Source organism: Lithobates pipiens, unplaced genomic scaffold (genome assembly GCF_037356315.1).
Source record: "Lithobates pipiens isolate NorthernLeopardFrog02 unplaced genomic scaffold, aLitPip1_a1.2 Scaffold_22, whole genome shotgun sequence".
Taxonomy (NCBI): domain Eukaryota; kingdom Metazoa; phylum Chordata; class Amphibia; order Anura; family Ranidae; genus Lithobates; species Lithobates pipiens.
This window is the reverse complement of record NW_027507784.1, coordinates 256,991,909-257,004,633: the sequence shown is the minus strand read 5'-3', so window position 1 is coordinate 257,004,633 and position 12,725 is coordinate 256,991,909. Positions and strand designations below refer to the sequence as shown.

The window sequence follows — 12,725 nt, the reverse complement described above, 5'->3', positions numbered from 1 at the left end:
TGGCTAGTCCATCACCTTTACCCTTGGTTTCTTTAGCAAGGCAGTGGTCATCTTGAAGGTGTATTTGGGGTCGTTGTTGGAATCCTGCCCTGCAGCCCAGTCTAAGAAGAGAGGGGATAATGCTCTGCTTCATTATGTCACAGTACATGTTGGCATTCGTGGTTCCCTCAATGAACTATAGCTCCCCAGTGCTGGCAGCACTCATGCAGCCCCAGACCATGACACTGCCACCACCATGCTTGACTGTAGGCAAGACACACTTGTCTTTGTACTCCTCATCTGGCTGCCGCAACACACGCTTAACACCATCTGAACCAAATAGGTTTATCTTGGTCTCAGACCACAGGATATGGTTCCAGTAATCCATGTCCTTAGTCTGCTTGTCTTCAACAAACGGTTGGCCACCTTCCTGCAGCTCAGTTTCAGGGTCTTGGCAATCTTCTTATAGCCTAGGCCATCTTTATATAGACCAACAATTCTTTTTTTTCAGATCCTCAGAGAGTTCTTTGCCATGAGGTGCCAGGTTGAACTTCCAGTGACCAGTATGAGAGAGTGAGAACAATAACACCAAATTTAACACACCTTCTCCTCATTCACACCTGAGACCTTGTAACACTAACGAGTCACATGACACAGAGGAGTGAAAATGGCTAATTTGGCCCAATTTGGACATTTTCACTTAGGGGTGTACTCACTTTTGTTGCCAGCAGTCTAGACATTAATAGCTGTGTGTTGAGTTATTTTGAGGGGACAGCAAATTTACACTGTTATACAAGCTGTACACTCACTACTTTACATAGTAGCAAGAGTAATTTCTTCAGTGTTGTCAGATGAAGATATAATAAAATATTAACAAAAATGTTAGGGGTGTACTCACTTTTCTGAGATATTGTATACACATATATACACACAAACCTGCGAGTCTTGAGAATATAATTTCAAGCATTTAAATGCTTTGATTTCTGACAGACTGTTTATGCTTTCTCTTACAGATCTGTTCCAATGCCTTTTATGTCTATCTTTCAATGATACCTACCGTGGTTTCTGCATAGTCAGTGGGCAAGTGAACTTGTTTATTGGCTTGATTGAACATTTCATTTCCTCTCTCAATCTTTTTACTGTTCAATTTCTCATACAGTTGATCCATATCTTGAACTAACCCAAAAAAAAAGACATAATCACATTACAACTTGTTAATAGCAATTCAACAATAAAGGTAATTCTGAATTGCCAATTCACATGTGTATTCACAAACAGCAATCGTAAAACATACCACGTGCTCACATTTTAAAGGTGTTTAAGGGAAAATGATCTCTCTATTGCCCCACAAAAAAATATGAATGCTGTGAGGAAACAGCATTTTTTTAAAGGTGGATACACTACCTCTGCATTAAAAAAAAAGTTATTTTTTTAACTGCACCTTTTATGTGTTCTAATAACCCATGGTGTTTTTGGTGCATTTTACATGTATTGCATTTTTAAGTGAAATAGGACCAGGCAAAAAGTATGCAGAAGCTTCCTATTTTTGTTTTTCAGTACAAGGGTTACATGTGTTACTGCACACTTTCATGCTAAAGGCATTTAAAGCAATGCTAGGAAAGGTTTAGCAAATCACACAAATACTAATCAGAAGAATTAAGCGTGAATACACTCTTAATGTGGCTAAGCAATTGGGCAGAACGTACTCAGAAACTTCTGAGTACGTTCTAACATGAGAGCACAGACAACACTTTGGCTACTTTACCACAACTCTGCAGTATAAATAAATCTAACCTGTGTTCATAACAGTGTAATAGTAAAATCTGCAACTGCTTTAGGAAAACCACTGTTTTTTCTCTGCTTAGATCTGTAGGATTGCCTACAATTTCATTGATGCTTCTAACCATACTGTTAGATAAACTGCAGAATACCTTATAAACAGACTTGAGAAAACACGTGGCGAATGAAAGAAATGTTATCTGGATAATTGAAACCTAAGCATTGGCATGAAACCCAGGCAACTAAAATTTTCAGATAGGATCAGTAATGACAGCTTCCACACTGCATGACAGGATTCCTTTAAAATGTGTCATTTTGAATAGACTGCAGTAAGGTTAATTTACCGCTCAGGCTGTTATTGTCTTCGGTGTCCCCGGTGGGGAAATTCACCCCTCTCTGGATATCCTTGACTTGCAAATCTGAGAAACAAGGGTCTGATGTTGAAAAACTCACGAAACTCTTGCTGCCCTAGTGAAGTGAGCTTTAACAGGAAAAGGGGAAACCTGATCCCCTGAGACCATAAACCTGAATGGCAGTCTGCCTAGAGATGGTGGAAAAAAAAACTGGAGTGTCCTTCTAGGGCCCATCCATAATGACAAAAAGGTAATCAGTCTTTCTAAAAGAAGCAACAGCTGAGGATAGACTCGCACAGCCTGAACTGCAGCCCAACAATGGAGGGAAATTTATTTTTGATGAACCAAAGCAGAATAAAGGGATGGGAGAATAATGTTCTGGTCAAAGTGACCAGAACTTAGGGAAGAATGAAGTCCTGGACCCTAACACCACCTTGTCCCCTAGCAGTACCAAAAAAGGGTTCCTTGCAAGATAAGGCTTTATTGCAGAGGTGATAGCTACAAGGAAAGCAACCTTGTGGGTGAGAGTAGAAATGACTGTCTCTAATAGGTTCAAACTGTGGCTTCTGAAGTGCAGAGAGAACCAGATTCAGATCTCATGCAGTCACGGATGAAAGGAATGGGGGGACCACCTGGGAGACCTACTGCACAACGGTCTTAATTAGAGAGTGTGAAGACAAAGGTCTCTGAAACAGAATGAAAAGTAAATACAGTTGACATTTGAAGAGCTAAACATTGGTCAAGACCCAGCTGCATGAAGGAGAGAACCTGTCCCACAAAGAAGGTCCTTGGACTTGAACCAAGTGATGTACACCTTTCACATCCAATGGTGCCCATCTAATCATGTCTTTAAAACCAATGAACGAGAAGTATGAAAAAATATAGGATTTTTGTACTCACCGTAAAATCCCTTTCTCTGTAATTCACCGACCGACACAGCTCCTCTCTGTAACTAAATGGGTTGTATAGCCTGCCATTAGGAGAACTAGGCAAAATTGTTACACAATACACAGAACTTTTAATCCCACCCCAGGGGGCGGACCCAGTGCTATCAACCCTCCTCACTGCTCCCAGCAGCATCAGTATGTCAACGAGCAGTATAACGAAGAAAAAAGGAGGGGTGGGTGCTGTGTCGGTTGGTGAATTACAGAGAAAAGGATTTTACGGCGAGTACAAAAATCCTATTTTCTCTAATATTCATCGACCGACACAGCTTCTCTCTTTAACTTAATGGGACGTCCCCAAGCAGTGCCAAACTAGAGGTGGGGAAAAAAAACAGCATAAAAACTTCATCCACCATGGCAAGTGGGAACTAGTGAAACTAAACCCACAAAAAAACAGCAGTATAACCGGGTATCCTCAACAGAAGGGATCCCCAAGACCGCAACATTGCGGAAGTAATGCAACAGTGCATTAACAAAACAGTACTGTGATTTTATTGAAAAACCAGAAAAAAAACTCAATTGCAACTACACGGCCGCCTGCAAAACTTTGCGGCCAAAACAAGCATCAGCCGATACACTGACGTCTACCTTGTAGAATTTGGAAAACGTATGGACAGGCGACCAGGTCGCCACCTTACACACCTGAGCGACAGACGCTAGGTGTCGGAAAGTCCAAGACGTTCCAATTGCTCTTGTAGAGTGGGCCGTGACTGGAAAGGGGGGCACCTGCCCCTTCAAGGCATAGACTTGGACTATAATCTGTCTGATCCACCTGGAAATGACGGCAGATTAGACCGCCATGCCTTTCTTAGGACCAGCCACCGAAAACAGCGAGTCTGACTTACGAAAGGGAGCCGTGGCAGACAAATACACCTTCAGAGCCCTAACCACATCGAGAGCCTGAAGGGCCACCTCCTTGGGGTGCTTCGGCTTAGGACACAACGATGGTAATACAATGTCCTCATTGATATGAAAAGCCGAAACCACCTTTGGTAGACAGGACGATTGCGGACGCAGCACCACCTTATCCCTGTGGATGATAAGGTGACTTGTAGGACTAGGCTGCCAATTCCGAAACCCTCCTGGCCGATGTGATGGCCACTAGAAAGACCACCTTGTCTGACTGTATCCTGGTCGCACGCCCTTGAAGACACATCGCCCAGCACAGCCTGATCGCTCTCAATTCGAGCAGATTAAGTCCAACAGCAACCCCGGGTACTCCAGACGCTGAGTTGATACAACCACCGACATCTTTAGGTTCAACAGCCACCCAAATTCTTGCAGGGTTTACATGGTGATCGCCACATCCTCCTCTAATTCTGAGGCAGAAGATGCTCTCAGGAGATTGTCTAGGTAACCCACAATCGCGATCCCGCGCTGCCTCAGCAACGCCAATACTGGAGCCAGTACTTTGGTAAAGACTCGCAGGGGCTGATGCCAGGCCAAAAAGAAGAGCCACAAACTGGTAGTGGGCTTCCCCGACTGCCAAACGCAGAAATTTTTGATGCCGAAGGCAAATGGGTATGTGTAGGTAAGCAACCTGGATGTCTAAGGACTCCAGGGAGTCCCCTTGATGGAGTGCAGCGACTACCGAGCGAACTGATTCCATTCTGAACCTCTGCACCTTTACAAAGTGATTGAGGGCTTTTAAGTCCAAGATTGGACGTACCTCTTCCTTCTTGGGAACCACAAACAGATTTGAGTAGAACCCCTGGAAGCGTTCCGATTCCGGATACCGGTACAATCACCTCCTGATACCGCAAGTCCCTCACCGCCCCTAACAGGGCCTCCCGGCGAACCTGGGATACGGGTATGCTGGAGGGGACGAATCTGTTTGGCGGCCAAGAGAGAAACTCTATCTTGTAGCCTGTGGAAATCAAATCGCAGACCCATTGGTCGGATAACCGGGAAGTCCACTGGGCTGCAAACTCCAGAAGATGACCCTCCACCCGATAAGTGGGTGGGGGCAACCCTTCATGCGGTAGCACTTTTGGTCGCAGGCTTGTGGTTCAAGGGGCGCTTCTGACCATCCATGGGTGTCCTGTCGGGCTGGGGGCGTTTTGCCGAAGCACCGGGCGGACGAAAAAGCCGATTGTGAGCGTAAAAAGAGGGGCCTTGCCTGCGGCGAGGCTCCTTGGCCTTCCTGGCCTGTGGGAGTAGTGTACTCTTACCACCAGTGGCATTCTTAATAATGTCATCCAACAAGGCTCCAAAGAGCAGCTCGCCAAGGAAGGGAAGATCCCTCAGGGCTTTCTTGGATGCCTGGTCATCAGACCAGCATTTCAGCCAAATTAGGCGCCTCAGCACCACAGCTGACACTGAAGCCTTGGATAACAGAGGGAGAGTATCCAGGACCGCGTCACAAACGTACTTAAGGCCTTGCACTAGTTGGTCTGCTAGCTCCACGCAGACAGGGGAGGCGTTCTGCTCTCCCAATTCGCGGTGCAAAAGTTTTGCCCACTCAGTCAGTGTCTGCGACACCAGTGCAGATGCCAGTCCAGGTCGCACGGCTGACCCCACAACCATAAATAAGAAACGAGCCACTGCCTCGGCCTTCCTGTCCGTGGGATTCTTGAATGCAGGAGTCCCATCAAACAGGACCGTGGTTACCTTATTAACCTAGATACTGGGGGGTACACGACTGGAGGGGCCAACCACTTTTTGAGAAGGCTTTCCTCAAAGGGGTAACGCACGGCCAAATTTTTGGGGACCGAAAAGGTCTGTTGCGGGCGACCCCATTCCCTGTAAATGAATTTGTCAAAATAAGTCAAATACGGGAACACCTTAGGTGGACGTACTGGCTTGCGGGACCCTAAAGGGACCGGTACATCAGCAGAGGTATCCGCTGGCCCCTGAATCTTCAGGGTATCACGCACAGCTGTGATGAGTGCTCCAACAAGTGCTTTGTCACGCCCGGACCCAGACGGGGAATCATCCTCACTGTCCGAATGGTCCTGGTCAGCCATGTCTGATAGGTCAGAGCAGGGGTCACCAGCCGCAGCAGGGCCAGAGTCTGCATCAGAGCTCTCCACAGAGGAGGGGGGGGGGGGCAGGGGCCTTTTACGTGCACCTTTCCTTCCACGTGCTGCCTCTATCTTAGCAACATAGGAGTCAAGGACCGCCGTCAGGGTGTCCACGCACACTGCGCTAACCGCAGGTGACCTGGTTGCTATAGCCTGGATTTCGGGGAAGAAACATCAGTTTCTGAAACCATGCTGACCCTAGCCTATCTGCCACCTGCAAGGGGACTTAGGACAGTGAAGCTCCCACCCTCCTGCTGCCGCCGCGTGGGTGGGTTGGGGGGGTACTTAGTGCTAGACTCACCACCCTGGGCCATTCTGTGAATGCCACTAGCAGTGCCTGTAGCTAGAAATGTGCTGCCTGCCTACAGCCAGAACAACCTCCACAAACACTTTTTGGGACCCCCCAGACCAGGACCAACGCCAGCCACACAGAGCCCCCACAGGTGAGAAACCAGCGAACACACACACACACACACCTCCCGCAGCTCATGCAGCCACCCCCCCTCAGAGAGGGGAAGGAGGGGTGATAGGGACTTGTACAGAAAATGGGAGGTGAGGGGGTCCCCAAATCGACCCCCCAGGGAATGCCCAGCTGCTCACCCCACCGAGGCAGGGAGAGCCGTACTTACCAGTCCTGAAGAGCTGGGAGACATTCCATCACAGACCTACTCCTGCGCAGTTACAGGGTAGCTGTTGGCCCGGTATACTGTGATCCAGACATCAGTAGCCTGGTCATATGTATATCCCGGAGCATTGAAGCTCACTCACCACCTCTGGAGCGTGGCCTGCCGAGCCTTAGCTGCAGCCTGCTCACACTCGATGGCCGGACTGGGGAGACTACAAGGATATCATTAACCAGCCTGTCGCCCAGCCGGCAGTTGATAGAAGACCCCAGGATCTTGCATCTTGCGCAAAAAAAACATCCTTACTAGGCAAAATAAAAACTGATGCTGCTGGGAGCAGTGAGGAGGGTTGATAGCACTGGGTCCGCCCCCCTGGGGCGGGAATAAAAGTTCTGTGTACTGTGTAACAATTTTGCCTAGTTCTCCTAATGGCAGCCTATACAACCCATTTAGTTACAGAGAGCAGCTGTGTCGTCAGTGAATATAAGAGAAATCAGTTCTTGGGACATCAGATTTGGACAGTCTGGCAGGGCCTATGGCCTATCTGCTAGAAGCTATACCTGGATACAAACCTGTCTAGTATGTTGTTAAAATTGAAGGCCAGAAGATCAACATCCAAAATCCCCAACTTGTAGCACAGATCCTAGAACATCTCCGGGTGTAGGGAACAATCCCGGGGGGGGGGGGGGGGGGGGGGGCGGGGGGAGGGAGAGTCTGCTGACAAGGTTGGAATGCAAAGTTCGTCCCGTGATCTAGAATGCCTCTTTTGCAAAATGGAAATTGCTGGTTCTTTTGGGATGATTGATATATGCCATTGGCTTGACAATGTCCAAATGAATCTAGATCAGCTGGACCTCCAATATTGTACTCCTTGATTCTTCCAACGACCAAGTACCCAGCACCTACAAGTTGTCCACAACTTCCAGATCTATTCCCAACCCAACTGTAATAAGGACCCTCCAAAGAGAGAAAAAAAACAACATTTCCAATCCCAAAGCCAGATTTCTAAACTACCAATCCAGGAACAGCCTGGTCTTTGAGATCAACGGAACCGGTCTGTCCAGAAACCACACAGTCAATGCAGATGTCTGAAAATGGGCCTTCTCTCCAAGTAAGTCGGCAAGGTTCTAGATTAACCACCTCAGTACTAGACACTTTCACCCTCTTCCTGCCCAGGCCCACTTTCAGATTTCAGCGTTATCACACTTTTTATGACAATTAATCATGCAACACTTTGCCCAAATGACATTTTTATCCATTTTTGAGACACATACACGTCGGCAGAATGGCATGGCTGGGCACAAGCACGTACCTGTACGTTGCTCTTTAAGTGCCCAGCCGTGGGCCGGGAGTGCGCCACCGGCGGCATGCTCCCGATTCGGTCCTGAGCTCCGTGACCGTGGCCGCGGGACCAGCAGAGCTGAAGAACGAGGAGAGGTCTGTGTAAACAAACCTCTCCCCATGCCTCCTACTGTGGCAGTCACCGATCGTCTCTTCCCTTTTATAGGGAAAGACGATCAGTGATGTCACATGCCAGGCCACGCCCCTTACAATAAAAAAAACACATAACGTCATACATAACACCTACACTGCCCCCTAGTGGTTAACTCCTTCACTGCCAGTGTCATTTACACAGGAATCAGTGCATTTAAATAGCACTGATTGCAACGGTCCCAAAAATGTGTAAAAAATGTCCGATGTTTCAGCCATAATGTCGCAGTCACAATAAAAATCGCTGATCGCTGCCATTACTTGTAAAAAAATATATATTAATAAAGATGCTATAAAACTATCCCCTATTTTGTAAACGCTATAACTTTTGCGCAAACCAATCAATGATCGCTAATTGCGATTTTTTTTTACCAAAAATATGTAGAAGAATACATAGCGGCCTAAACTGAGGGAAAAAATGTTTTTATATATTTTTGGGGAAATTTATTATAGAAAAAAAGTAAACATATAGCATTTTTTTCCAAATTGTCGCTTTATTTTTGTTTATAGCGCAAAAAATAAAAACCGCAGAGGTGATCAAATATCACCAAAAGAAAGCTCTATTTGTAGGAAAAAAAGGATGCCAATTTTGTTTGGGAGCCATGTCGCACGACCACGCAATTGTCAGTTAAAGCGTTGCAGTGCCGAATCGCAAAAAAGGGCTTGGTCCTTTGGCTGCAAATTGATCCGGGGCTTAAGTAGTTAAACACCACTGTTTTTGCTTTTCTTTTGTTTTATATATGTTAAAATTCTATTTTTTTTAAAACCCACTTTTTTCTTAGTTTTTTATCAAATTTTGCAATATAAATAATCTTTCTTCCTGTAATTAGACCAAAATGTATTCTACTTCATTTCTTTGGTAAAAAGAATCCAAATCAGTGTGCATTACTTCCAACTGCAAAATTTTACATATGTATGGTACATATAGATGTTTGAAAATTGATCAGTCCTGATGTACTGGCTGCCATTTTCCTGAGGCTCTAAATAGCCAGGACAGTATAAAAACAATCCAAAAGGGCCCTTTTTGGAAAGTAGACAATCCAATGTATTTAGTAAGAGGCATGGTGAATTTTTTGACGTTTGTGTATATATATATATATATATATATATATATATATATATATATATATATATATATATATATATATATATATATATATATATATATATATATATATATATATATAGAGAGAGAGAGCTTTCTTTTGGTGGTATTTGATCACCTCTGCGGTTTTTATTTTTTGCACTATAAACAAAAAAAGGCCTTTTTGCTATATGTATCCCCAAAAAATATATAAAGAAACAAATCTCTTCCACAGTTTAGGCCGATATGTATTCTTCTACATATTTTTGGTAAAAAAATTGCAATAAGTGTATATTGATTGGTTTACGCAAAAGTTATAGCGTCTACAAAATAGGGGATAGATTTATGGCATTTTTATTATAATAATTTTTTTTTACTGGTAACGACGGCGATCTGAGGTTTTTATTTGGACTGTGACATTATGGCGCACAGATCGGACACTTTTGACACCATTGACATTTATATAGCGATCAGAGCTACAAATAGCCACGGATTACTGTATAAATGATACTGGCAGGAAAGGGGTTAAACACTAGAGGGCAATAAAGGGGTTAAGTGTGTTTCCTCAGTGTGTTATAACTGTAGGGAGGATGGGCTCACTACAACATGACAGAGATCACTGCTTCCGATGGCAGGAAGCAGTAAATTCCTTTCATGTTGCTAGGCAGAACAGGGAAATGCCTTGTTTACACAGGCATCTCCCTGTTCTGCCTCTCCTCAGTGCTCATCCATTCTGCCGATGTATATCGGCGTGCGGCGGTCGGCAAGTGGTTAATAAGCTATTTCAAACAAATATCATGTGCATCATGTGAATTACACCACAAACATTCTGCTACTCCTCCTATGGTGATATCATGTGTGACACTTTTTCACAGCCTAGGCATACAGAGAGGCCCAAAATGCAAAGAAGCACACTTTCAGGTGTTCTAGGGACATAAATTTTGCTTCTAATTTTTAGATACCTATCACATTTTTGGAGGCCCTGAAACACCAGGACAGTAGAAACACTCACAAAATGACTGTATCCCAGCTCCAGATACAGCAAGAGGACCTGGAGAAGAGGGAATGGTGCCAAAACCTCAGAATCCATGGCATCCCGGAACAAGTGGCTGACAATAATATCAGACCCTATCTCCTGGGCCTATTCAACACCCTGGCACCTGACATCATGGACACAGACAGGCGGCTTGACTGGGCCCATAGGTCCTTGGCCCCTAAACCCCCTTCAAGGGCCACACCGCGTAAGGTTCCACTACTATGAAAGCAAAGAGGCGCTACCTTTGGCCACTCGCAACTGATCCAATATTGAATACAAGGGAGACAAAATTCAACTATTCAGCGACCTCTCCCTGGCCAAATGCTGCTTACTATGGCCCATCGTCTTCTGGCCTCACCGACCTGCTGAAGACAGGATTTAGCATGTTCATGAAGATGTGGATGCCCGTCACCGGAGATTCCTAAACCGCTTTGGTGAGGTGGATTGCAGCTGTGCGAACCAGAGGGATATCTTGTTAAAGGGGGACACTGCCATTGGGATACAGCTATTACGCCTGTTACCTCTGCAGGGGTGAGGGGCTCTGGTGAGTGCAGACACAAGAGAGGGTAGCATTGGAGAGTCACGTTTATTTTACTTATGCATGGATCACTGTTCACAGACTGCTATTTAATCATATACACATACAGATTATATCATTTTTGGGACTTATCACTTTGGAATTAGCACTTGTCACTTTATCATACATAGGGTTTGTGTGCAGGAGCAGCACACGGAAAACATTTTTTGGATTTTTTTTTTCTCAACACGTTTATTTGTGTTCATTAATACACATATATATACATTTTTCAGGGATTGAGTCACGCAGCACACTAAGCACTTGTCAGTTTATTATCTTGATGTGCTGAATTATTACGGTTATATATATTTTTTACACTTTGGTTTATTTATTTTTGAAGCACTACTCCCTTCATATGGAGTGTTGGCAATACTCACATTAATAGACTATATTTATGAAATTACACATAGGTTTTTTTCTAACAAATTTTTTTTTTTGAACAGCCCCTTTTTCCCTTTTGTAGAGCTTTAATATTTCAGGACTCCACCTAGGTGGTATTCCCAATTAGGGAGGCTTCAATTCTTTCTTCCTAAGTGTGGATATCTGGAGTTTTATACTTTCACCTCAATGTCACTAAGGATGGTGTTCAACATGTCCTTTGGGGCCTGCAAGAAGATGCCTTTCTCAAGCGCCTAGGCATCCCACCATTGCCTGCAAAAGAGGGTCAGTTCGCACCTGCAACCCCACGCCCTCCGCCGACTCCTTCTAAGATTTGGACACCAGTGAGAGGAAGGGGATTGAGGGCCTACTCCACACCCCAGCGCTCTCAACGTACAAGGCTACCTACTTGACCTACTGGGAGTGATCCTTTTTGCCCTTCTTTTTTCCTACATGGGAACCCAACTCCCCGTCGACCCCTTCAAGGTGCCTTGGACCGTTTTTGTTTTTTATCTACTTGATAACTTCTACAAAGCATTCCAGGTTTGATAAGGCTAGATGCGGAACATCATGGTGGAACATCATGTTTTTCCCCTTGTTGGAAATGGCTTTCAGTGTCCAAAGATTCTGAGACACTGATGCCTCTCAGGCCTACACCTGATGTTCACATTTTATGTTTTTTTTTGTGCCAAACCAAGCCTTCTTGTTACTATGCTGCAATATTTCTTTTGGTCCATTTTTTGGAGCTTATTTTTTCTTTTCTCTTGTTTTCTTTTTTCCTTTATTTTTTAATTCTCCTGCATTAACGTTGATCAGTTTTTTTACTCTATGTGGCATAATAGATTACTACCTGTTATAAGGCTATATGTGTTTATACCGATTGGCTATCGCCCACTATACTGAAGGTTCACCGGTTAAATTTCATAGCTTAGAAACTGTCTTATAACGTGAAAGGATTGAATTCCATCAAAAAACGATGGATGCTTTAAAGGAGTTCAGGGTCTCCGATGCGGATGTGATCCTGGTGCAGGAGACTCACTTCCGTTATGGGGGATCCCTGAAATTCCACCCATTTGGATGCCCATGGTTGTTATATAATACTGAAAGGTACCTATTTGTCTAATCTTATAACACTAATGAATGTATATGCTCCAAATATAGGTCAGATTCAATTTCTTACTGATGCATTTGAACAGCTGCAATGCTTTTCTCAGCTTTTCATGGTGATTGGGGAGATTTTAATGCTGTCCCCTCTCCCACTTGAGATCGAAATCTTTGTTCCATTCTACTCTACCCCTCGCAACACAATCCTGGGCCACCTCCTTTCGTAAATTGACACAAAGCCACAGTGTGTCTGACGCATGGAGGATCAAACATCCCACTGGTAAACAATATTTGTTTTATTCTCACCCCCCCCCCCCCCATAAGATGTTCTCTAGATTGGACTATTTCCTTGTG

The 12,725-nt window shown here is 44.7% G+C and overlaps 1 protein-coding gene across 2 annotated transcripts in view; it reads right to left on the bottom strand.

Annotated features, from left to right (window-relative positions):
* The window catches only part of ZC3H7A (zinc finger CCCH-type containing 7A), a 163,031-nt gene that overhangs the window by 30,130 nt on the left and 120,176 nt on the right, over nt 1-12,725 (bottom strand). For both annotated transcript variants that reach the window (XM_077448975.1, XM_077448974.1), the window contains one exon: nt 1,037-1,155. In XM_077448975.1, the coding sequence (XP_077305101.1) occupies nt 1,037-1,155 (119 nt within the window). The remainder of the gene's footprint in view (nt 1-1,036; nt 1,156-12,725) is intronic.